Consider the following 27,650-nt stretch of genomic DNA (forward strand, 5'->3'; position numbering starts at 1 on the left):
TATGTTTATTTTTATTTTTATTTACACTGTGTTTTTTTTTTTATTGGAAAAGGGGGGTGATTCAAACTTTTAATAGGGGAGGAGTTAAATGATCTTTATTCACTTTTTTTTTTCACTTTTTTTTTGCAGTGTTATAGGTCCCATAGGGACCTATAACACTGCACACACTGATCTTCTATGTTGATCACTGGTTTCTCATAAGAAACCAGTGATCAACGATTCTGCCGGATGACTGCTCATGCCTGGATCTCAGGCACTGAGCAGTCATTCGGCGATCGGACAGCGAGGAGGCAGGAAGGGGCCCTCCCGCTGTCCTGTCAGCTGTTCGGGATGCCGCGATTTCACCGCGGCTATCCCGAACAGCCCACTGAGCTAGCCGGGATGCTTTCGGTTTCACTTTAGACGCGGCGTTCAACTTTGAACGCCGCGTCTAAAGGGTTAATAGCGCGCGGCACAGCGATCAATGCCGCGCGCTATTAGCCACGGGTCCTGGCCGTTGTTAGAGGCCGGGCCCGAACCGCTATGACGCGGGGCCACGCCGTGGCCCCGCGTTATAGATCGGGAGTGGACACATGACGTTCCAGTACGTCATGTGTCCTTAAGGGGTTAAAGGAGCATAACATGCTTGAAACAATCTTATGTATCCACAATTTTGAAAGGGTGCCAATAATTTTGTCCAGCCCATGTTTTGGAGTTTGGTGTGACATTATGTCCAATTTGCTTTTTTTCCTCCCTTTTTTGGTTTAGTTCCAATACACACAAAGAGAATACACATGTGTAACAAAACATGTGTTACTGCAATCCTTTTATGTGAGAAATACTTCATTTCCTTGAAAAATTTCAGGGGTGCCAGCATTTACGGTGCCCAAGATGTGAGGGCGAAGGAATGGGGTTTTTCCATATGTATTCCGGTGGAAAACTTTTATTTTTTAAATGAACTGGTGCCAGAAAGTCAAACAGATTTGTAAATTACTTCTATTAAAAAATCTTAAAGGGGTTATCCACCATAAGGTGATTTTAGTACGTACCTGGCAGACAGTAATTGACATGCTTAGGAAGGATCTGCGCTTGTCTTGGGGCTAAATGGCTATATTGTGAGATTACCTTAACACTATGGCTAGCTGTTTGTAAACTGGTATTTCCTGTTTGACTTTTCTTTTTTTGATTACAAATCCCACAATTCCATCTTCCTCCCTCCAACACATCAGCCACCCCACCCAATGAAACATAAATGAGCTGCATCCATTCAAATCAGTGTGGTTTTCAATCAGGGTGCCTACAGCTGTTGCAGATTGATCCCTCCACCCATTGAAGCAGACAGGCTCCCTGTCATCAGCTGACTAGTGAGTCTCGGTCTCGGTCGCATTGAAAGCTGGGAAAAATCTGAGACAACAGTCATTTTGTATGCTGGTAAAAATAAATATTGGGGTGAAAATCACAGAAGAATTGTGAGAAAACCGCCACACACAGGTACAGACACTGGCCCTCATTTACTAATGTCAACCCGACTCTTCTTGTCAGTTTGTAACAACCCGACAAAATATATCATCACTCCGAGTGTTTTTTAAACCCGTCAAAATGGGCGTGGTTATCACAAAAAAGGGGCGTGTTCCCAACAAAAAAAAAGTATGATGAAAAACTCACAGGAAAACCTGTGAATTTTTCTTCACCAAAACCCGACAGCTCTGAGCTGTCGGGAAATGAATCAAAACTGACTAAATCCTGCCCCCATCATGGAACAGGGTCTGTTCCATGTTGGGGGTAGTAGTACAGGGGCAAAGGGGTTGATCGCATTCGATCCGATCAAAAGTTATTAAGCAGGGGAGCGGGCGGCATGGTCCGCTCCCCAGCGATGTACGATGTATTTTATTTTCAAATTCTCCGCCGGGATCCCTGAATGGCCGGTACTGAGGAGCCATTCGGGGATCCCTGCGGGGTTCTCAAATAGAAGAGCTGCTGTGGGGAAAGTTATATAGAATCACTGGGGGTAATGTATATGTCTGGCTCCCCACAGCTTCTATATATCTTGTCCCTCACCGCAGCGCATGTATATATATATATATATATATATATACGCATGTGTCCCCCACACATCGCTATTATATGCCCCCAGCAGTGCATGTTATATATGTCCCCCGCACAGCGCTATCATATGCCCCCAGCAGCGCATGTTATATATGCCCCCCGCACAGTGCAATCATAAGCTCCCGGTAGCGCTATCATTGACAAGCATTTTATTAGCATAGAATCTCTCCAGGAAGCCGCTGACCGATGCTCTGCTAATGCTCTTCTTGTCAATGATAGCGCTTCAGTGGCATATGTGTATAGAAGCGAAGCGGGGACCAGATATATAGCGTTATCTGGTCCCCACTTCGCTTCTATTCACAGTCCTCCTCAGTCCAACCACCACAGCTGCACCATCGCCTCCCCCATCCCCGGTGTTATAATTACCTGTTCCCGAGGTCTGTGATCCCTCTGGCTCCGGCGCTGTTGCTGTGCGCTGCGATGCGCAATGACGAGTGACGTCCCCAATGCGATGTCCCCGTCAGTGCGCACAGTGACAGCACACAGCAACAGCACTGGAGCCAGAAGGATCGCGGTCCTCGGGAACAGGTAATTATAACATCGGGGATGGGGGAGGTGATGGGGCAGCTGTGGTGGTTGGACTGAGGAGGACTGTGTATAGAAGCGAAGTGGGGACCAGATAACGCTATATATCTGGTCCCCACTTCGCTTCTATACACATATGCCTCTGAAGCGCTATCACTGACAAGCAGAGCATTAGCAGAGCATCAGTCAGCGGCTTCCCGGAGAGATGCTCTGCTAATAAAATGCTTGTCAATGATAGCGCTACCGGGAGCTTATGATTGCACTGTGCGGGGGGCATATATAACATGCGCTGCTGGGGGCATATGATAGCGCTGTGCGGGGGACATATATAACATGCGCTGCTGGGGGCATATGATAATGCTGTGCGGGGGACATATATAACATGTGCTTCTGGGGGCATATGATAGCTCTGTGTGGGGGACATGTATAACATGCACTGCTGGGGGCATATGATTGTGCTGTGCGGGGGACATATATAACATGCGCTGCTGGGGGCATATGATAGCGCTGTGCTGGGGGCATATATAACATGCTCTGCTGGGGGCATATGATAGCGCTGTGGGGGGGACATATATAACATGCGCTGCGGTGGGTATATGATAGCGCTGTGCTGGGGGCATATATATACAATTTACCGTGCGACACAATTTTCAACCCGTGGGACACAATTTTTTTTTCCCATGCGACACATTAGTAAATCAGGGAGAAAAATACACAGAGTAAATGAAGAAACACTCAGAGATAAACCCGACACTCTTAGTAAATCAGAGCTACTATATTATGAACTACACCAACTTTACAGCCCCTGTAGCATAGTCAAATAAAAAAAAATCCTGTAATACCCCTTTAATCCTTTCAGTACTTTTTAGCAGCTGTTTGCTACAAAGGAAAATCTATATTTTTGGAATTTCTTTTTTGTGTTGTCCACAGTGCTTTCTGCTGACACCTGATGCCCGTATCAGGCACTGTCCAGAGCAGGAGAAAATCCCCAAAGCAAACCTATGCTGCTCTGGACAGTTCCTGACACAGACAGAGGTGTCAGCAGAGAGCGCTGTAGACAAAACAAAAAAGAAGTTCAAAAAGTAAAGAATTTCCTCTGTACTATACAGCTGCTAAAAATACTAAAAGGATTAAGATTTTTTTTAGTAGAAGTAATTTACAAGTCTGTTTAACTTTCTGGAACCAGGTCATTTAAAAAAAAGTTTTCCACCGGAGTACCCCTTTAAGGAATTTTGGATGAATGTAATAAGGATGATGGAGAGAAGGCTAGAGTTGGAGGAGGGAGGTAAATTTATAACCTGGTTATAAGGGGGAGGAAGAACGGAAGGAAAGAAGGATGGATAAGATTTTAAGAGGGAAAGTGCAATTTGTAACCTGTCTATTGGTAGCAAGAAATTGGATGTCCACAGTAGCCCCAAACATTGATGAAGTTAATGCTACAGTATGTAAGATGATGAATTTTGAATTTTGTTGAACAGCCAAGACCGGATGTTTGTCAAAATTCCATGCAATTTGGGATAAGTGGATTAAAGGAGTAGTCCAGTGGTGAACCCAGTGGTGAACAACTTATCCCCTATCCTAAGGATAGGGGATAAGTTTGAGATCGCGGGGTCCGACCGCTGGGGCCCCCTGTGATTTCCTGTATGGGGCCCCGACAGCCCGCGGGAAGAGGGCGTGTCGACCTCCGCACGAAGTGGCGGCCGACACGCCCCCTCAATACAACTCTATGGCAGAGCCGAAGCGCTGCCTTCGGCAATCTCCGGCTCTGCCATAAAGATGTATTGAGGGGGCGTGTCGGCCGCCGCTTCGTGCGGAGGTCGACACCCGCTATCTGGCCGGAGAGCCTGGCCCCTGTACAGAGAGATCGCAGGGGGCCCCAGTGGTCGGACCCCCGCGATCTCAAACTTATCCCCCATCCTTAGGATTGGGGATAAGTTTTTCACCACTGGACTACCCCTTTAAAGATATGACAGTGAGAGAGATTGGAGTTAGTCGAGAGTCTTAGATAATTAATCCCCCCCCCCCTTCTGCCATGGGGTGGGGTAGTGGGGGGTGGTAAGTGATTATGTCTCTGTAAGGGGAGGTGCTCTGTTCAACCAAAACCAGAAATATGAAATATTCCTAATGATATAGTGGAATGGAGAGGTTGTGAGATGGGATGGGGAGGGATTATTATTAGTTTCTCTTTTTCTTAAATTTTTTTCTTCTTTTTTACCTTTTTCTCTCTTTTCTCTTTTCCTTCTTCTTTTTCTTTCTCTCTCTTGTCGCTTCTCCCCTTCCCTCTCCCTCCCGCATCTCCTTTCCCCCATGTTGGAATGAAAGTTGAGTGAGGGGGAGGGACTAATATTGGTTTTTCTTCGCATAGATATATGGTGTTCTTTTAATTTTTTTTTTTTAACCAGTGAGTGGGGGTGGGATGTGGGAGGGGGAGGAGAGAGGGATTATTGAAATTAATAATAAGAATAAATGTGGGTGATGTGGGTCAGACAGGGCACTGGAACCAGACTTGAGAAGTGTATAGGGGGGAGTGGTTTAAAATGTTGTAATATTGATAATAAGTGAAGAAAATGGAAGTGTAATTTTATGGAGAATGTATAACTATTGTTATTGAAATGGAATAATAAATTATATAATACAAAAAAGAGACAGTGGTTAGATGTGCAAAAAATGCTCTGGTCCTTAAGGTGAAAATGGGCTTGGTCCTTAAAGTAGTACTCCGGTGCACACTTTCTTCATGTTATCCCGTCCGGGCTGCAAAATAAAAGAAAACACACTTTATCTTACCTGCCAACGAGCCCCCGGAGCTCCGGTACAGGTGTTCGGTCCCCGGGCTGTATTCTTCTTACTTACGGTTAGCCCGGCACGTCACACGGAGCTTCAGCCTATCACTGGCCGCAGCGATGTCCCGCCTCGGCCAGTGATAGGCTGAAGCTCCGTGTGACGTGCCGGGCTAACCGGAAGTAAGAAGAATACAGCCCGGGGACCGAACACCTGTACCGGAGCTCCGGGGGCTCGTTTGCAGGTAAGATAAAGTGCGTTTTCTTTTATTTTGCAGCCCGGACGGGATAACATGAAAAAAGTGTGCACCGGAGTACTCCTTTAAGGGGTTAACCAATGTATATTACAAATATACATATAACGGTATTATCTACATTATATAAAAAGTTTTTGTTAATGACAGGTACACTTTATTCTATTTCTAAACATAATCAAGCATGGAGTAAGACAAGTGTATTTTATGGATCTACAGAAATGTAGTATTCCTATAGTTAAATTGGTTCAGTCAGGAAGAGGAATATATCAGGTGTGTTATGTTTTTACTGATCAAATTGGTAATGAAGAAAAAAAAGGAATTACCTAATACAGAAATCTCCTTGCCGCCGCCGTGTAGACCATTGCCTGCAACTGTAGTGATCCTCACTGTGTACTGGATCCCACTGGTCAGGTTAGTGATTGTTGCTGATTCAGAATACACAGTGAATCTCTGAGATGGATCTCCGATCACTTCTACCAAATAAGAACTCCTGTTACCTTCTGGAAGACTCCAGCTGACATACATTGTACTGCTATTTTTTTTAGAAGCTGCTTGCAGAGATATAGTGGCCGGACCTGTAATCACAATATTACATGTAAGAAAATAGGTAAAACAATTATATAGAAATGATATTTAAGTATCCCTGTCATTTAAAAAAGAACTTCTGATTAGTCAACATCTCAGTGCTAAGACCCCACTGATTATAAGAACGAGTGGGGAGAAGTGCACACTTCACTCCCAGGCTTGTTGCAATCTATGTCTTACTGTCCCATGACTTATTATGGAGCTGCGAGACAAGAATCACTATAAACCTGATGGATCAAGACTTTTGACATGTCTCTGTGACATGTCAAACATGTTTTTTCGAATGACAGGGGCACTTTATTTTTGAACTCTCATATTTTAGGAGAATCTATACATTAAATTTAATTATGTATTATTTACTGTAATTTGTATGGAATTGCAGCAAAACTGCATCTTTTTGCCGTGAATCTGTCCAAAAAGTTTAAATTATGTGTAAACTGAGGCTAAACTGAGGCAAAATCCCGGGAGTGCCACATATACAGAAGGAGCTGTGCCCACTCATGACTGGCCAGCTAACTTCATAGGCAAGCATAATTAAAGGGGTGGGAAGAGAAGGAGCTGGGGAAGGAAGCAATGCCATAAAAGGAGCAGTTCCACTGCAGTTACATTCAATAAAAAAAAATTACATCGTCCTAACATTACATTGTCCAAACTATAAGAGAAAGAAAAACAAATAACAAGTAAAACAAGTAAGTCCCCTAAAATACAAGAGACAAACTTTTAAAATAATATTCTTTTATAAAGAAGATGTATATCAGCATAGGTGCCAAGGTCTATTGATACCCAAGGATTGTTCTAAATAACTGCCCACAAATGACATTTGAACAACCTATATAGTAGAGCCTGCCTGGTAAAACATGCACATACAACTGCCTCATTTTTGTACAAACCAGTACATTAATACCAGTCATTTCCATGCCCCCTTGCGCAGCAAAACCTATGCTATAGTAAGAGCTAAGGCAATAGTTCAAATTATTTCCAGAGACTATTTATACCTTTACCAAAATGAGGCTCCATTGCTGCACTTGGTATGAATATTTTTTATTTTTTTTTGGAAAAAATTTTAAGTGCCTGTATCACATTTACCTTGAAATCAATGTTAGTAGTATTTGTGTAAACAATTTTCTTAAAATATCACTGCCAGTTAAAAAGTATTTTTGGAGGTATACGCCACGCTTGCCACTGACACTGTGTCCGCCAGTGAGGGAGTAGAGGAAGACCCCATTTTTCTTCTTTCTTCCTCCTCCACCTCATCATCATCCAGTAATGAAGACCCCCTTGATTGCGACGCCGCAGGGTAATGCCATCAGAGGACCCCTGTACAAGTTTCCCTGTACCTCATACTAGTGACCCTGTCCCTATACCATTTTTTTCTGTCCCCCATTCTAGCCACCTTGTCCCCCATACAATTTTCCCTGTCCACTCTACAAATGGGGGTACACCAGCATGTTAGTGTAAAAAAATAATAACATTTTTACACTAACATGCTGGTGTTAACCCATGTTTTTCATTTTCACAAAAGGCTAAAGGAGAAAAAGAGAACTTAACTTAATTTAACTTAATTTTTCCAAAGTACAGAAATATCCCCTGTGTGGACTAAAAGTTCAGTGTAGGCGGACAACAGGGCTCAGAAGTGAGAGAGCAGAATGTACGTTTGAGGCCTAAATTTCACAGCAATGGCTGCTTAATAAAAATTTTCATATTTACAGCCCACTGTTTCAAAAATATGTCAAACACCAGTGGCATGTAAATGCTCACTGCACCCCTTGTTAGATTACTTTAGGTGTATAGGTTCAAAAAAAGGGTCAAATGTGGTGGGGGGGAAGGGGTTTCCACTGTTCAGGCACCATGGGGGCTTTATAAACGGACTATGGCCTACGACATCCAGTCCAGATAAACACACTCTCCAAAAGGTGTCTTCTAGAGATGAGCAAACTTTTCAAAAATTCGATTCGGCCGATTCGCCGAATTTTCTGAAAAAGTTTGTTTCAATCCGAATTTTTTCGCGTTGAATCTATATTAAAAAAGGCTATTTCTAGTCTACATACAGCCTCTATAGGGGTATAGAACACTTTGCTGTGTTCTAAAACGCATATGGAGTGTGCTGGGGTAGTGAAATAATACTGTTATTCAGAATAACATGCATATTACCGGCATCGCTTTTAAACTCACTGTTGCACAGCAGCACAATGACAGAACCTGGTGGTGGCATCAGTGTCAGGAGACCATATAGTGACTGAATGACATAGCGTGGAGGTGTTGGCAGCATGAGGAGACCATATAGCGGCTGAATGGCACAGTGTGGAGGTGTTGACAGCATGAGGACACCATATAGTGGCTGAATGACACAGCTTGGATGAGGCTGAAGCATGAGGACACCATATAGTGGCTGAATGACAGAGCTTGGATGAGGCTGAAGCATGAGGACACCATATAGTGGCTGAATGACACAGCGCGGAGGTGTTGGCAGCATGAGAAGACCATATAGTGGCTGAATGGCACAGCGTGGAGGTGTTGGCAGCATGAGGACACCATATAGTTGCTTAATGACACAGCATGGACATGTTGGCAGCATGAGGAGACCATATAGTGGCTGAATTACACAGCATGGAGGTGTTGGCAGCACGAGGAGACCATATAGTGGCTGAAAGGCACGGCATGGAGGTGTTGGCAGCATGAGGAGACCATATAGTGGATGAATGGCACAGCCCGTAGTTGCCAGCAGCATGAGTAGGCACTAGGCCTTCACAATCCCTAAGATTAAAAGATGAAGTAAGAAATGTCTCCTTTGCCCTGACCGGCCATTGTTTCCAAGACTTCTCGCCAAGGCAAACCATGTGAAGAACAGCTTGACACCGCCGTGACCTGCACACAGGGTATGCTGAAGGGCCACTGAGACTTTTCAGGGCAGTGGAGGCTTAAGACACAGTGGAGGATGTCGAGGCGGAGTAGCACACTGTCACAGGACCAACGGGCTGACAGAGTGTAGTAGGAAGCAGCATTGATAACACTGGGCTTCAGAATCCCAAAGAAAAAACAACCATTTAAAAAAAAAAAAAATTAAGAATATTTAGGACAGCGGGTGCTACCTATATATTGCCTGAATGACATAGCCTGTAGTTGGCTGATGCATGAGTACACACTAGGGCTTCACAATCCCCCCCAAAAAAACAAAACAATTGCTGAAATTTCTGAAGAAGACTTTTGGATAGCGGGTGCTACCTATGAGAAAATTTTAAATTTCCAGACCCAGGCCCAGCAGCGCCATCAGTAAACCATATATTGCCTGAATGACACAGGCTGGAGTTGGCTGATGCATGAGTACGCACCAAAGCTTCACAATCCCTAATAAAAAAAAAAAACATTTTTGAGGAAAAATTTTAACGAAAATTTAGGACAGCGAGTGCTCTCTTTGTATTACCAGAATGACACCGCCTGGAATTGGCTGCAACATGAGGAGACCATTGAAATGTGTGATTTTTTTTTATTTGAAATTTAAATCGAAATTTGTGTCCCAGACCCCGCCGTGTGGGTACAAAGGACATAATCTCACAAGCACCCGCAGGGCTCATGTGGCCGTAAGATGTAGGCGCAACGTCTCTATAGCCTTGACCAGCCAGAACAAGCGCATATCCAAGAGTATAATGCAGGACGGTGGACCACTAAAAGACATTCTTCTATAAAATAATTTTTCATGAAATAAAGAAGCAGAGTTCATCCCTCTCCGTATTTAAAAAAATATTACTTAAAAAATCACATGCAACAAGTGTTCAATAGTGTAATGGTTATTATTCTGGAAAATTCAAGTTTATTACAGTGATAATTATCAGAAAATTTGAATTAAAGGCCCAAGCCCAGAAGCATCATAAAGTCAAGTAGTTCCTGAAAGACACATGAGCAGTCAGGAGTAGGCATCAGCAGTACCCAAGAGGCTTTAATAACCCCTTACATTGCACGATCAATCGCGAGATCGAGCAATCACAGGTGTGTTATGCCCTCAGATGTCCAGGGCTGTGCGCGCGCTACACTGAACAGACCAGCGTGTGTCTATCTTTCACCGACAGGTGCGGTTAACGTGCTGAACCCCTTTCACGATAGTGATCAGGGATTGCAATTATTTGCCAGGAAAGAAGAATCACAACTAAGTGCGTGTCAGAAGCTCGGGTTCATTAAGTCCCTGCCCTTTGTACACACTGCATGTCTCTACTACCCATTGAATGGTTTAGTTAGGTCCTCGGATCGCCCTCGGCGGGGCAGGAGAAGGCCCTGGCAGAGCGCCGAGAATTTAAAGATCATTGTTGAAATTTGCATTAAGCATGTACTAGCTACTGCTAAACTGCCAAAAATTAAAGGCCCAAGGCCAGAAGTGTCAGTGAGGCAAGTAGTTCCTGAAAGACACAGGATGAGTCAGGAGCAGGCATTCACAGTACCCAAGAGGGTTTCATAACCCCTTACATTTAAAGATCAATGTTGAAATTTGCATTAAGCATGTATTTAGCTACTGCTAAACATCCAAAAATGTAAGGCCCAAGGCCTGAGGCATCAAGGAGGCAAGTAGTTCCTGAAAGACACAGAATGAGTCAGGAGCAGTCATTCGCGGTACCCAAGAGGGTTTCATAACCCCTTACATTTAAATATCAATGTTGAAATTTGCATTAAAGAAGAAGTATCATGGACCAAGTCACAATTTTTTTTTTCTATCATGTGAAAGTGCATCAGCTCACCATTCTGACAATCTGCTCCTCATGTATCTCACCCTCTCCCTTCTCCTGCAATCCCCTCTGAAAGATCAGTACTTCCTGGTCCATGGAGGTCCCTGACTTCCTGTCTCCCATAATGCCTTTCAGTTCATCATAGAAGTAGCCCAGCCTAGACCAGTGCTTCCTAACCAGGGTGCCTCCAGCTGTTGTGAAACTACAACTCCCAGCATGCCTGGGAGTTTTAGTTTTGCAACAGCTGGAGGCACCCTGGTTGGGCTACACTGACCTAGACACTGATCACTTTCCTAACAGCAGGCTCAGTGTTTCCCCTCCCCCTGCTTCTATTCTCAGGACATCGTTCTTTCAGACTGACCTGCTGTCAGATTGTGATCAGTGCAGGGCAAAGCAGGGATCTCCCCCTCCCCCTCTGCTTCTTCTCGGGACATTGGGACATCGTTCTTGCTGTTATAAACACTGAGCTGGCTGTCAGATGCTTCCCTGCCGAGGAGATGAAGACACGTGAGCTCAGCTCACTGGGGCTTCTATGATTGGCTGAAGCTGCACATGGGAGGTTCCCTTGCGTGCACAGAGCTGGCTAAGCTGCAGAACTATGGGAAATTGTGACATCACGGCCCCCAGCATAATGCAGCTCAATGGGGGGTCGCAAGTCATCAGAACAGGGAGCTGCTGAACTTCCTCTCTGAACAAAGAAGCTAGAAAAACAGGTTTTATATACAAGATGGGTGAAGTCAGTGATTTACAAAGTGATATAACTTTTGCTTCTGCATTTAAAACACAATACTTTTTCTACATGGGACTTCTCCTTTAAGCATGTATTTAGCTACTGCTTAACATCCAAACATTGAAGGCCCAAGGCCTGAGGCATCAGGGAGGCAAGTAGTTCCTGAAAGACACAGAATGAGTCAGGAGCAGGCATTCGCAGTACCCAAGAGGGTTTCATAACCCCTTACATTTAAAGATCAATGTTGAAATTTGCATTAAGCATGTATTTAGCTACTGCTAAACATCCAAAAATTAAAGGCCCAAGGCCAGAAGCATCAGTGAGGCAAGTAGTTCCTGATAGACACAGGAAGAGCCAGGAGCAGGCAATGGCAGTACCAAAGAGGGTTTCATAACCAACCATAATTGGGAAATGTTGGTGTAGCAGCATGGTCAATCTACTCTGAGGCATCTGGCATTGGTGGCTGGAAATCCTGGCTGATCCATCCCTGATTCATCTTGACAAACGTCAGGCTCTCCACATTTTTAGTGGACAGACGAGTTCGCCTTCGGGTGACTATGGCCCCGGCCGTACTAAACACCCTCTCTGATGGCACACTACTGGCCGGGCAGGACAGCTTTTCCAGGGCAAACTCTGCTAGTTGCGGCCATAAATCAAGTTTGGCTGCCCAGAAGTCCAGCGGATCTTCAATGGTTGTTGGCATGGTCATGTCAAGTTATGCCACCACCTGCTGGTTCAGGTCCAGCTCCATGTCTACATGCTGCTGATGAGTTGCTTCACTATGCGGGTGAAGAAAGCTACTCATCAGCGACTGTAGACTCAGGCTGCTGCTGATTGAGCTGGTACTGCTCCTGCCACCCCTCCCCTCCCCAGCAGCCATGGCAGTGGAAGGTGAGCGCAGAGGGCCCCTCGAGTCAGACCTGCGAGTGGATGGACCATGTGGCCGATAGGCATCGGCCAACTGACTACGTAGAATCTCTCGTAGTAGGTCAGTTTGTCCTCCCTCTGAGTGGGTGTAAAAAAGGCCCCCATTCTGGGACGATAGCGAGGGTCTAATAAGGTGGAGATCCAGAATTCATCCTGCTGATTAATTTTGACGATTCGGGGATCACTACGCAAGCAATTGAGCATGCATTGTGCCATTTGCGCAAGTGACTCGGAGGGACTACCTGCCTCCATCTCCACTGCATACTGCCACGGTGTGTCTGGGTCCTGTGTCTCGCCTTCCTCATAACCCTCCAGCTTCTCTGGCTGCTCCTGCTCCTCCTCTCCTGTCCGATGACTAGAAACACCGGCCATTTCATCCAACCTAAACTGTGCTCCGCTCTGCCCCTCATCATCCTCCTCCTCCAGTTCAGCCCCCACAGGGCTCATGTAGTCTTGAGATGCAGGCGCAGCTTCTCCATTTCCGTGACAAGCCAAGGTTTCAATCATTTGTTGTAGGAAATGTAGGAGTGGAATTACGTCGTTCATGGCGTAATCCAAGCGACTTACAAATATGTGGCTTCCTCAAAGGGCCTCAGCAAACGGCAGGTGTCACGTATGAGCTGCCACTGGTTCACATTGAAGTTAGACAGGGGAGTACTCCTATCTGCTTGGATCATCAAGAAATCGGTGATGGCTTTTCTTTGTTCGTATAGTCTGTCCAACATATGGAGGGTGGAATTCCAACGTGTGACAACGTCACAAATAAGACTATGTTGTGGGATACCGTTCTGACACTGCAGCTCAAGGAAGGTGTGCTTGGCGGTGTACGAGTGGCTGAAGTGCATGCACAGTTTCCTTGCCATTTTCAGGATGTTTTGCAAATGGGGTGAAAACTTGAGGAAGTGCTTGACAACCAGATTCAACAAGTGTGCCATGCAGGGCGCATGTTTCACACTTCCTTGTCGCAGCACGGACACGATGTTCTTCCCATTGTCGGTCCCCATGGTTCCCATTTCCAGATATCATGGAGTAAGCCATACTCGGATTTATTTACGAATGAACTTTAGCAGTTCCTCCCCTGTGTGACTCCGTTCGCCAAGGCAAACCATGTGAAGAACAGCTTGACACCGCCGTGCCCTACACACATGGTAGGATGAAGGGCCACCAAGATTTGGACGTGCAGTGGAGGCTGAGGACACGATGGAGGATGAGGAGGCGGCGGCGCACACTGTAACAGGACCAACTGCCTGGGAGCGAGAGCGTGGAGGAGAAGGCGGTGGGACCTGTCCAAGTTGCTGTTGTGGCTGTGCAGGAACAACATTTACCCAGTGGGCCGTAAAAGACAAGTATTGTCCCTGCCTGTAGTTACAGCTCCACACGTCAGCGCTGCCGTGCACTTTTGAACACACCGACAGGCTCAAGGAATGGCCCACCTTCTCTTGTACAAACTTATGCAGAGCTGGTACTGCCTTCTTCGCAAAGAAATGACGGCTTGGGACTCTCTACCTCGGCTCGGCACAAGCCATCAATTCTCTGAAAGGTGCAGAGTCCACCACTTGAAAAGGGAGGGACTGCAACACCTGCAACTTGGACAGGAGCACATTCAACTTCTGCGCCGTTGGATGAGTGGGCGCATACTTGTTGTCTCTTAGACATGGCTTTGCTGATGGATTGTTGGCGGAATGGCTGACTAAAAGCGGGAGAAGCAGGAGCGACAGAAGGAGGCTTTGACACACAGCTCCCTTCGGCTGAGTTGGTGGAGCCTTGGCTGGATGAAGGAGGGAGCGGATGGCCAATGGGTAATGCAGCAGGCTGGACCACTACATCAGAGCCACGGTTCTCCCAGGCCGCTACATGGTGGCGAAGCATGTGTTGACGCAGGGCAGTGGTGCCGAAATTGGGACCCTGGCCACGCTACACCTTCTGCCGACAGATCTTGCATGTGGCTACGTGAACCTCCTCCGGATGCCTGATGAAAAATTCCACACCGCCGAGTAGCTGATTTTCCCACCCGCAGTCTGCACTAATTGACTGCTGTCTCCAGGAACCCCTGTTCTACTACCTCCCGGAAAGGTAGGCTGCCGCGAAGCAGGTGGTCTCCCCCGGGCACGTTTGTCTCTTGAATTTCCACTCCTGCCACCACGCTGACTGCCAACCATGCTACCGCCTTGCTGCCTCAAAGACAACCTGTAACTCTCTTCTCTTGATGATGATGAAGCCCCTTCTGCACCCGGCTCCCAATTGCTATCGGCTTCATCATCATCAACAGGTGTGTGCACGTCACTGACGTCCTCCACAGGTTCCCCAACAGTGTCTGCTTCAGGACCCTGAACCCTTGCCACACCGCCTCCCACGTCACTCTCCGCATCACTACTTGGCCGCCTAGCGGAGCAAGCGGCGCATGTCTCCACCCCTACTTGGCTGTTCAGTAGCTGCTGACTGTCCTCTATTAGATCGTCCTCAGTAAATAGTGGAGCTCAACCCACAGCAGAAGATACTCCTTTAGGAGAGGGAACTGCATAGGACAAAGGCAATGGGAGGACAGGGACTGCTCCCGGGCCATGCCAACTGAGGGTTGTGTCTGAGGAACCCACCGACTGTTGACTGGGGGTGTCAGATGTCACTTGTGATGATGTGGATGAGCGTGTTAACCACGGCAGATGGGTTGCTGGTCGAGACACGACCACTGGCTGATAACGGGAGCTCAGGCCTCTCGTTGCGACTACTGCTGCCACTCACCTCAAGTCTGCTGCCAACTCTGCCTGAAGTATTTAGGCCTCTGCCACTCCTTTGTGTACGTCCTGGCACTTCTCTGCCTGACATACTTAAAGCGTTTATGAGGGTATTACAATACGCTAAACTACTTTTTTTTAAGTATTTGTCTAGAACAGCAGCAGGTGATTACTTACGGCTGTCCTTTCACAGTATGTAGGCCCTTGACAGATTAACAGGTACTAAATGGTACAATACTTGATGTACCTATGCGGTATGCACTGATGAGGGCAGTAATATGCGTAACTATACGCAGAAAAAAAACTCTGTATTTTTGTAAAACACCAGCTGGTGAATACTATTGTTTGGACTTTGACAGTATGGAGCACCTTGACAGATTAACAGGTACTAAATGGTACACTACTTGGATGTACGTATGCGGTATGCACTGATAAGGGCAGTAATATGAGCAACTATAGGCAGAAAAAACTCTGTATTTTTTAAAAACACCAGCCGGTGAATACTATTGTTTGGACTTTGACGGTATGGAGCACCTTGACAGATTAACAGGTAATAAATGGTATAATACTTGGATGTACGTATGCGGTATGCACTAAGGAGGGCAGTAATAGGTGCAACTATACGCAGAAAAAACTCTGCATTTTTTTAAAACACCAGCCGGTGAATACTATTGTTTGGACTTTGAAGGTATGGAGCACCTTGACAGATTAACAGGTATTAAATGGTACAATACTTGGATGTACCTATGCGGTATGCACTGATGAGGGCAGTAATATGCCTAACTATACGCAGAAAAAACTCTGTATTTTTGTAAAACACCAGCTGGTGAATACTATTGTTTGGACTTTGACGGTAAGGAGTACCTTGACAGATTAACAGGTACTAAATGGTACAATACTTCAATGTACCTATGCGGTATGCACTGATGAGGGCAGTAATATGCGTAACTATACGCAGAAAAAAACTCTGTATTTTGTAAAACACCAGCCGGTGAATACTATTGTTTGGACTTGCAAAGATTAACAGGTCCAAAATGGTACAAATGCACTACAGTCCACTGAACAATCACGTATTTCTGAACAGCAGCAGGACCCAACAGTGCAGCACCACAAAAAAACAAAAAATACAGGGATTAAACCCTAAATTGCACTCTGTCACACAATTCTGAGCAGCAGAAGATTTGTGGAGCAAAAAAAAAAACTAAATTGGGCTGAAAAATGAGGAGATAAGATGCTTCTTAATGTTCAGGCAGCTTGGAGATCTGTATGAGGCAGCTGACAGCTATCTGCCCCTCTCTGCTGCAATGCTCAATAACGTGAATAGGAGGTTTAGCTATCAATGATCCTTCTCAGTGTGAACAGCAAAGTACTCTGCACTCCTGTATTTCCCTAATGCTGATGTGACTAGCAGTGTATGAGCTATTCACACACATGAAGTCCTGTCCTCTTTATCTCAGTGGGTCAGTGAACACTGATAGGCTGCATCGCACATGTGATTCAGGGTCAGCCCGCCTACCTTCATTCCCGCCGCTGTTTCCCGCCCTCCCATAATCCCCTGCCCCATGTACTCACACGTGGATCTGCCATTTTAGGTCTCCAATAGCCTGGAACACTGTAAAATGGAGTTTAATGAAGCGATTTGCGCGATAGAATCGCGACGATATTCGTATTCATTGTGAATCAAATTTTTAATGACATTCGTAATGAATTTGGGTTCGTCAGCTTCGGTTCGCTCATCTCTACCGATGAGGGCAGAAAAATGCGCAACAATACGCAGAAAAACTCAGTATTTTTGTAAAACACCAGCAGGTGATTACTTTTACCAGGACTTTCCGTGTATCTAGACTTGTTACAGATACAAAATAGTAGACTGCTTTGATGTAGGTATGTGGTATGCACGTATGAGGACAGACAAATGCACTACAGTCCGCTGAAAAAACGTATTTGTGAACAGCAGCAGGACACAACAGTGCAGCACCACAAAAAAAAAAAACTGTGATTAAACCCTAAATTGCACTCTGTCACATTGTGTTAAGAATGGTGTGCACTGGTTTTTATACAGCCTACACACAATTCTAAGCAGCAGATGATTTCTGGAGCAAAAAAACACAGAATTGCGCTGAAAAATAAGGGGATAAGATGGTTCATAAAGTTCAGGCAGCTTGTTTATTTATGAAGCAACAAAAAGCTATCTGCCCCTCTCTGATGAAATGCTCAATAACGTGAATAGGAGGTTTATATATCGTAAGATCCTTCTCAGTGAGAACACCAAAGCACTGCACTTCTGTTTGTCCACAATGCTGATGTGACTAGCAGTTGCCAGTGGTATGCTATGGTATAAGCAATTCACACACAGACGCGCAGCCCGTCTTCTCTCTCTGAGTGCATGGATGAAATGAAGCGAGGCAAGATGGCTGCCGATTATATAGGGCTGTGACATCACAGGGGTCAATGAATGCTGATAGGGTCATCCCGCCTACCTCCCTTCCCGCTGCACTTCCCCGCCCTCCCATAACCCCCTGCCCCATGTACTCACATGTGGATCCACCATTTTAGATCTCCTTTAGCCGGGAACGCTGTAAAATGGAATTTAATGAAGCAATTCGCGCAATAGAATCGCGGCGACAGTCGCATTCGTTGCAAATCAAATACTTCATGAAATTCGTAACGAATTTGGGTTCGTCAGCTGCGATTCGCTCATCTCTAATTAATAACTCTGGGATGCTTTTACTTTTCATTCTGATTCCGAGATTGTTTTTTCGTTACATATTCTACTTTATATTAGTGGTAAAATTGTGTCGATACTTGCATAATTTCTTGTTTTTTTGCAATTTTTTTTTTAACTTTGAAGCTCTTTGCAAGAAAATGGATGTTCCAAATAAATTATATATTTATTCACATATTCAATATGTCTACTTTATGTTTGCATCATAAAGTTGACATGTTTTTACTTTTGGAAGACATCAGAAGGCTTCAAAGTATAGCAGCAATTTTCCAATTTTTCACAACATTTTCAAAATCGAAATCAGGGACCAGTTCAGTTTTGAAGTGGATTTGAAGGGCCTTCTTATTAGAAATACCCCATTAATGACCCCATTATAAAAACTGCACCCCTCAAAGTATTCAAAATGACATTCAAAAGGTTTGTTAACCCTTTAGGTGTTTCACAGGAATAGCAGTAAATTTAAGGAGAAAATTCTAAATCTTCATTTTTTACACTGGCATGTTCTTGTAGACCCAGTTTTTGAAGTTTTTACAAAGGTAAAAGAAGAGAAATCTTCCTAAGATGTGTAACCTAATTTCTCTTTTTTCATTCCAAAAAGTTTTTATTTTGAAATATTTCAAAGAACAACACAATTATCATCATTGTTAAAGTAATCAGGGAAAAGCACAAAGAAAAAACACATACAGAGTAATGTACATCAACATCACTACATAATGACATTAGCACATAATGTAAATGCACTCGAGGAACACTCTAAATGACAAAACAGCATAAAACATAGCCCAAAAGAACACGGGCTAGAACACATGTATAAGAAATAGCAAACATATCTCAGAACCCACAAACAGACCCAACTCTAGGCCCGAGAGGGCAATGAGGGCTGGATAACCAAACTTCCCATTGTCTCTGATATTTATGAACAGTATTGTGTGCAAACGCGAATGCTCTCTCATAGTCACAGGTAAGATTTACTAAGTTGAAAACTTCACATAGGGTAGGAATGCGTTCAGATTTCCATTGTCTAGCAAGCAATAATTTTGTGGACATGAACAGCTGAGCAAGGGGCATTCTGACATCAGGAGAGAACATATCCAAATCAATCAGGTTTCAGGGAGTGTTTGATCTGTTTCAGCCTTTGAATAAGCAACTCAATTCCCCTCCATAAATGGTCAATTTTTGGACAACTCCAAAACAAGTGGAAAAGACTTCCGACCTCCACACAATCTCTCCAACACAAATTAGAAAAGGTCGGGTCTATCAAATGTAGTCTAGAGGGGGTAAAGTACCATCTGTAAATAGTTTTAGCGACTGAATTTGGTGGTTAGTGGCTCTAAAGAAGGTGTGTTTGTAACCAAAGGTGTTTGCCCACTGATCCATGGTAAATTCCCGGCCAATGTCCTTCTCCCATTTATCCATATAGTGTTGCTTAACGATAGTCTTTTTGTCGTGTAATAAGTTGTAAAAAAAGGTGATTCCTCCCTCCGTGTGTAAGTCGCTATTCAAGTATGTATGACAGGTAGCAGGCATTTTGTGTGCAGCCGCAAAACTAGAGGTTACCAAGCTCCTAATTTGTAGAGTTTTAAAGAATTATTTGTGTGGTAGATGGTATGTCTCTCGCAGGTAGGGAAAGTTAACGTCACCCATAGGACTGATCAGGTCTTGTGCAGTATATACGCCATGTGCGCCCCATAATTTGAGGTCCAGATCAGGGATAAGGTGTTCTATGTAGTCCAGAGGTAGGTCAGAAAGGGAGCATGCTGTGTCTGATGTAAATGTTTTAAGGGCATACTTCCAGGCTTTATCTGTGGACATAAGTGCTGTAATATGTGAGGTAGGTGGGTTGAGATTCCGTGTCAGTAGCAGTATGCGGGATTTGAGGGAGCAAGGGTGGGAGAAGGTATTCTCCATGTCAATCCACAACTTGTCTGGGTTCAGGGACCACCAGTGTTGTGTTTGGTCTGGTAGACTAGCGATGTAATAGTCTTCCACGTGGGGGAGACCAAGACCTCCTCCTAGTCTGTGCCATGTCATCACATGTTGAGGAATTATAGGTTTTCATAAGGCCCCCACAAATTGAAACACCTGTCGCTGTATTGAACAAAAATAGGACCTGGAGATAACTATGGTCATGGTGCGGAATAGGTATAGTAGCTTTGGGAGTAGCATCATTTTAAATGCAGCTATACGGCCGAACCAGGATGTGGTGTTTTTGGAGTATTCAGTCATCGATGTAGAGAGTGAGCTGGCCATAGGTAAGAAATTGGCTTTAAAAAGATGGGAGGTGGGATTGGTAAGCTGTATACCCAGATATGTGACTTTGTGATCTTGCCAATCTAAAGGGAAGTTGGACTTGAGGGTATGGAGTGCATCAGCAGGTAAATTAAAAGGTAATTTAGAGGCATTTAATTTGTAATACGAGACAGAACTGAATGTAGCTATTAAATTAAATAGATTGGGCAAGGACGTTTCAACTTCTGATAGAGACAGCAGGACATCGTCCGCAAATAAAGCCAATTTGTGTTCGTGGGATCCGACATGAATACCCTTAATGTCTGGGGGAAGTCTAACTGCTTGGGCTAGGGTTTCAATTGATAGGTTAAAAAGAAGGGGAGAGAAGGGGCAGTCCTGTCTCGTGCAGTTTGACAGGATGAACTGGTCAGATAATACTCCATTCGTAAATACTCGAGCAGCAGGGTTAGAGTAAAGAGCTCTGATCGCCCTGACAATGGAGCCAGCAAAGCCAAAGGCCTCGAGGACTGAGAATGCGTACTGCCAGTTCACCCTGTCAAAGGCTTTTTCCGCATCCAAGGTAAGGAATGCTGTGGGGATTTTGTGGTGTTCTGAGTGTTGTAGCAAGGAGATCACTCTTCTAGTATTATCAGGAGCTAGCCTCCCATAGGTAAAGCCTACTTGGTCTTTGTGCAGTAGCCGGGGAATTAAAGGGCCAAGACGGGAGGAAAGTATTTTAGCGTATATTTTTACATTGCCATTCAATAAGGATATGGGACGAAAGTGGGCCGTTTGACTAGTTGACTTTTCGGGTTTAGGGATAGTGGTGATCAATGCCGAGAGCATTTCTTGTGGGAAGCTACCTGACTCCATAGCACCTCCGAACACCCTCAATAAATGTGGCACTTGTATAGCGCCAAATTTAGAATAATATTCATTAGGCAGACCATCAGGGCCTGGCGTTTTATTGCTCGGGAGCGAAGTAATCGCATGTAAAATTTCCTGAGACGTGATCAGACGGTTTAGGGAGTCCAGGGCTGCTACAGAAAGTTTTGGCAGGTTCAAGGGGGTTAAGAAGTCAGCAATTTGAGGAGCTACTGGCTGTGTAACGTTGGGGTCTCTGTTAAGATTGTACAATGCATCATAATAATCTCTAAAAGCATTCGCAATTGCTCTGGGTGCTAATTCCTTTCTGCCAGTAAACGGGTGGGTCATAGCAGGGATCCTCTGTTTAATAGAAGCAGGCTTTAGTCTTTTTGCCAACAGAGCACTGGTTTTGTTATCTTGGGAATAATATTTCAATCTAGATTTTTTAAAGCTCTTTTCACACTGATAAAGCAACAACTTGCCTAACTGGACTCGGTCTCTCATCAGGTCTGAGGCCGTCTCTGGTGAGGGTCTGCACTTTTGGATGGCTTCCAAAGTGTCAATACGTGCAAGTGCTTCATCAATGTGCAAAGTGCGTTGTTTTTTAAGATAGGCCCCTAATTGGATAAATTTACCTCTTATGACCGCTTTGTGAGCTAGCCAGACTGTCGTGGAGTCCATATCTGGAGTGCAGTTCTGTTGGAAATAATCAGAGAGGGTGTTAGCGAGCGTCTGCGAGTGTTCGTAATGTGCAATAATGTGAGTGTTTTCTCTCCATACGAAATCGCTATGCTTGGGCAGTTGGTCAGAGATAGTCAGGAGGACAGGAGCGTGGTCGCTCCATGTAATTTCCCCGATTGCAGTGGATTCAATTCTGTCTACAAGGGACCTGCAAGTTAGAATCATGTCAATCCTAGAATGCGTATGGAATCTAGGGGAGAAGTAGGAGTAGTCACGTTCTGCGGCATGTTGCAGTCTCCACACGTCAAAAAGGTCGTTGTCTCTTAATGTGTCTGTCAGTGAGGGATGTCGTCTGACTGTAGGTTGGGAGGTGTCAAGTGTCTGGTCTGAGATTGTATTAAAGTCCCCGCAGATGAACAGTTCCCCCTTCTTGTGCTTATTGATTACTCGCCATACCTTCCTGAAAAATCTAATTTGGTGGGAGTTAGTAGCATGCAAGTTGACAATGGTGTAGTCAATGCCATCAATGGAGCAAAGCAATATGAAATACCTGCTATTAGGGTCAACAATCTGATCTGAGACGTGGAAATCAATATTTTTACTAACTGCAATTAAAACGCCCCTCTTTTTTGACCGATAGGTGGAGTAAACTACATGTGGGAAATTTCTGTGGCGAATAGATGGAGTATTAGTGGCCGAAAGGTGGGTCTCCTGGATACAGGCAATTGTTGCTTGCCTGCGTTCTAACTCTCGCCATAACAACTGCCTTTTAAACGGACTGTTCAAGCCATTTACATTGAGCGAAACAATATTAATGCCCATACCAGAGATCTTATCAGTGGAGAGGCTGTAATGGACTGTGTGAGGATGTTACAGAGAAGATTAAAAACCTGACTGGTGTCTCTTGACACCTAGACAGGGATGTCACACAACACTTGGATTGATATATGGGGTAACCAGAAGCTACACAGAATAAATCTTAACACTGGACAGGTTGGAGTGAGCTATGAGGGGTTGTTAGGATTCGGCAGGCTGGATGTGGATCCTCTGTGTCAGCGAGGGATTGACGTGGACCGTGTCGGTGGACCGGTTCTAGGTTGCTACTGGTATTCACCAGAGCCCGCCGCAAAGCGGGATGGTCTTGCTGCGGCGGTGGCAACCAGGTCGTATCCTCCGGCAACGGCTCAACCTTGCTGACTGCTGAGAAGGCGTGGGACAGAAGGACTAGACAGAGGCAAGGTCAGACGTAGCAGAAGGTCGGGGCAGGCGGCAAGAGTCGTAGTCAATGGAGATAGCAAGAGGTTAGGAACACTGGTAAGGCAAACACTGTAAACGCTTTCTCTGGCACAAAGGCAACAAGATCCAGCAATACTGGGAAGGGGAAGTGAGGTTATATAGACAGGTGCACAGGTGGAAGCTAATCAGACTGATTGGGCCAGGCACCAATCATTGGTGCACTGGCCCTTTAAATCTTAGAGAGCTGGCGCACGCGCGCCCTAAGGAGCGGAGCCGCGCGCGCCAGGACGTGACAGCCGGGGACCGGGACAGGTGAGTGACTTGGGATGCGATTCGCGAGCAAGCGCGTCCCACTATGCGAATCGCATCCCCGCCGGCAGAGTCAGTGCAGCGCTCCCGGTCAACGGGTCTGACCGGGGCGCTGCAGAGAGAGAAATGCCGCGAGCGCTCCGGGGAGGAGCAGGGACCCGGAGCGCTCGGCGTAACAGGGGTTGCCATAGGTAAGATTAAAAACCTGACTGGTGTCTCTTGACACCTAGACAGGGATGTCACACAACACTTGGATTGATACACAGAGTAACTGGGAGCTACACAGAATAAATCTTAACAATGGACAGGTTGGAGTGAACTATGGGAGGCTGCTGTAAGGAAGTTTAAAAACCTGACTGGTGTCCCTTGACCCCTAGACAGGGATGTCACACTACCCCCGACACAGTCAGAGCACAATAACTAAGTAAACGAAATAGAAAACTAGAAACAAGGTAGGGAGGGTGAAAGAAAAAGGAGAAAGGACGGACAGTAAAAGGATACAGTTTGAACCAGGTGGTACATTACACACAGGAATACCAGTACTATGGGAAGCGTGAAACTATACTCAAAAAGCATATATAACAGTCTGCATAGCACCGACAGTTAACCAGGGCTGTCGGCATCCGCAGATCTGGGCCGGTCAGAGTCCACAGCTGGGGGACCAATGGAAGACGCATAGCGCTCATAAGGATCATCATCAGCAAGGAGGCCCCAGGAACGTAGAGCGTCTATACCCTCATCTACTGAGGAGAAGGCAAGGGTCTGGCCCTGGCATTGTAGTAGTATTTTAGTCGGGTATCCCCACCTATAGGGCCGACCAAGGTCCCGGAGAAGTCCAGTAAGTGGGCCAAAGTCTCTCCTAGCCTGTAGAGTGGCGGCTGATAGATCTGCATACATTTTAAGTCTCTCATATGGAGCCGGGAGTTTGGGAAGTTTCCTGGAGAACTGGAGCAATTTGTCTTTGGTCTGGAAATAGGTAAAGCGTGCCAGGACATCCCTAGGAATCTCATCTGGTAGCGTGCAAGGTTTTTGGACCCTGTGGGCCCTGTCAATTCTGTAATGATATGATTCCATATTAGGTAATAAGGTGTGAGTAAGGTCTTGAACATATTGTAGAAGCTGAGATGGCGCTATATCTTCAGGGATGCCTCTACCACTGAGTCAGAAGTGGGGTAAGTGTTAAACAAGTCAGGATCCGGCAGTGGAAGGGTGTCATCTAGATCAGGGAGGGCTGGCAGGCCCTCCCAGGCATGGAGCCTGGGACGTTGTTTAAGAGGGCTTATTTGCGGGGACATGGAGGGAGCCGATACATCCCCCGAGGCTGTCAGGCCCCCGGCGGAGGTTGCGCTCTCACTCGGAGCAGAGTGCCGGGCGTCGTTAGGAGTGGACTCACCATGGCGGTGGCGGGAAGTCCTCTCCGGGTCCCTCTCTTGCTCTGGTAAGTTGAAGTGCAGTCTGCGGGGTTGTCCCTCCACTGTCGAGCTGTGCCGGGATGGGTTCCAGGTAGTGCCGCCTCTCTGCAAGTTAGTTCTTTTAGGGTAGGGTTCCCGTGCGGCACGCTCCTCAGCGCCATCTTTGCTCTCAGTCGTCTTCTTAGGACCGACCTGAAAAAACTGTTGCATCGGCTTGTAGCGCCCCGTTTTGGAGTTGCGTTTTCTACCATAAGTTGCCATAGTCATCAGCTAGGTCCCCGTGGGGTTTGTTAGTCGATATCGGCAGTGAAAGCTGTATTTTCGGCGGTGCTTAGCAGGAGCTCTATCTCTACACGGCCATTCCGTTCAGCGTCCAAGCCACGCCCCCTAACCTAATTTCTCTTGAGTAAGGAAACACCTCACGTGTGTATGTCAAGTGCTCTGTGGGTGCACTAGAGGGCTCAGAAGGGAAGGAGCGTAAGTTTTTCTGAAATTATTTTTGGGGGGCATGTCAAATTTATGAAGCCCCTATGGTACCAGAACAGCAAAAGAAAAAATAACACATGGCATACAATTTTGGAAACTAAACCCCTCAAGGAATGTAACAAGAGGTACAGTGAGCCTTTACACCTCACAGGTGTTTGACGACTTTTTGTTAAAATTGGATGTGTAAACGAAAAAAATTTAATCTTTACAGACCACTGTTCCAAAAATCTGTCAGACACTTGTGGAGCGTAAATGCTCACTGCACCCTTTATTACATTCTGTGAGGGGTGTAGTTTCCAAAATGGGGTCACATGTGGGGGTGTCCATTATTCTGGCACTTTGGGGGCTTTGTAAACAAAATTTAGGGTAACACCAGCATTTTTGTGAATTTTTTTTTTTCATTTTCCCATCCAACTTTAATGAAAATTCTTCAAACACCTGTGGGGTGTTAAGGCTCACTATACCCCTTGTTACATTCCATGAGGGGTGTAGTTTCCAAAATGGGGTCACATGTGGGTTTTTATTTCTTTGCTTTAATGTCAGAACTGCTGTAAAATCAGCCACCCCTGTGCAAATCACCAATTTAGGCCTCAAATGTACATAGTGCGCAAATCGAATCTGACAAATCCGAATTCGTTACGAATTTCAGAAAAATTTGGTTCGCAACGAATGCAAATATCACGGTGATTTGATCGCTTCATTAAACTCAATTTAGTGCGGTCCAGGCTCCAACTCATCTTAAATGGCAGATCCACATGTGAGGACACGGGGCAAGGAATCCTGGCAAAGCGGTTACAAGGGTAGGCAGGTTGACCCTGATTCACATGCATCTTGTGGCCAGTTACTTCAGTCTTTTATTGTAGAGAGAAAGAGAGAGAGGGACAGACAGCTCTGTGTGTTGCACAGAAATGCATTTTTTCCAGCAGCGATTCATCTCCCAGTCACTATAGTGTTCTATTACAGAGAGGGAAAGAGAGCAGTGTATTGCGCAGAAAAGCAGGAAAATCCAGCCTAGAAGAACTGATAGAGAAGGGAGTAAAATTGAGAGAGAAAGTGCAATTTTGGGTGTAGTACACAGCGACTGTATGCTGCAACACTGGTGTGTACTGCTGGTGTTGTACACAAATACTGTTTTAAGCATACTAGAGCGCATTGTCCTCCCCTCATAAGTGCATACCACATACATACATCTCAGTGGTGTACTATTTTGTTCCTGTTAAAGTATTAAGGGCCTAGATACTGTGAAAGGCCAGGCAAAAGTACCCACTGGCTGGTGTTAAGACAAATACTGTTTTAAGCGTACTGGAGCGCATTGTCCTCAGAGTTCCCCTCACTCAGGTTTATGGAACGAACTGTTGCAGAAATTTCTACAACTTAAACTGCCCCCCTTTCAATATCCACCCTTGATGACTGTCACGATTCGGCTAGCTGGTTGTGGATCCTCCGTGTCAGCGAGGGATTGGCGTGGACCGTGCCGGTGGACCGGTTCTAAGATGCTACTGGTGTTCACCAGAGCCCGCCGCAAAGCGGGATGGTCTTGCTGCGGCGGTAGCAACCAGGTCGTATCCACTAGCAACGGCTCAACCTTGCTGACTGCTGAGAAGGCGTGGGACAGAAGGACTAGGCAGAGGCAAGGTCAGACGTAGCAGAAGGTCGGGGCAGGCGGCAAGGTTCGTAGTCAATATGGATAGCAGGAGATCTGGAAACACAGGCTTTGGACAACACTAAACGCTTTCACTGGCACAAGGCAACAAGATCCAGCAAGGAGGTGCAGGGGAAGTGAGGTAATATAGCCAGGGAGCAGGTGGAAGCTAATTAGGCTAATTGGGCCAGGCACCAATCATTGGTGCACTGGCCCTTTAAATCTTAAAGAGCTGGCGCGCGCGCGCCCTAAGGAGCAGAGCCGCGCACGCCAGGACATGACAGCCAGGGGCCGGGACAGGTAAGTGACTTGGGATGCGATTCGCGAGCGGGCGCGTCCCGCTATGCGAATCGCATCCCCGCCGGCAATGTCAGTGCAGCGCTACCGGTCAGCGGGTCTGACCAGGGCGCTGCAGAGAGAGAAACGCTGCGAGCGCTCCGGGGAGGAGCAGGGACCCGGAGCGCTCGGCGTAACAATGACCTTGTCACATAAAATACTACCCTTTTCTTGATAGCACTTTTATCAAAGATTTTTGTGTTTTTTGAAGTTTGTGCTTTTTGTACTTGTATGTTCTGTAATTAGAGCTGTAGCTCTGATCAGGTTAGTGAGGTGATCGCCTCAGGTTTGCTGTTGCAAGGGGCACAAAGGGGATCCAGCACAAAAAGCACTGAGGCATTTATTCCAAACCAGGGTGTCAGGACACTCTGGTGGGAAATATGGTGCTAAAATTGTT

General features: G+C 45.7%; 1 protein-coding gene across 1 annotated transcript in view; it reads right to left on the reverse strand.

The window, feature by feature from the left end:
- Positions 1–27,650, reverse strand: part of LOC130361878 (receptor-type tyrosine-protein phosphatase beta-like) — a 150,638-nt gene that overhangs the window by 118,710 nt on the left and 4,278 nt on the right. Inside the window, exon 2 of the mRNA XM_056565503.1 lies at positions 5,968–6,219. Within this exon, the coding sequence (XP_056421478.1) occupies positions 5,968–6,169 (202 nt within the window). The 5' untranslated portion in view covers positions 6,170–6,219. The remainder of the gene's footprint in view (positions 1–5,967; positions 6,220–27,650) is intronic.

Source organism: Hyla sarda, chromosome 3, assembly GCF_029499605.1.
Source record: "Hyla sarda isolate aHylSar1 chromosome 3, aHylSar1.hap1, whole genome shotgun sequence".
In the NCBI taxonomy this organism is placed as follows: domain Eukaryota; kingdom Metazoa; phylum Chordata; class Amphibia; order Anura; family Hylidae; genus Hyla; species Hyla sarda.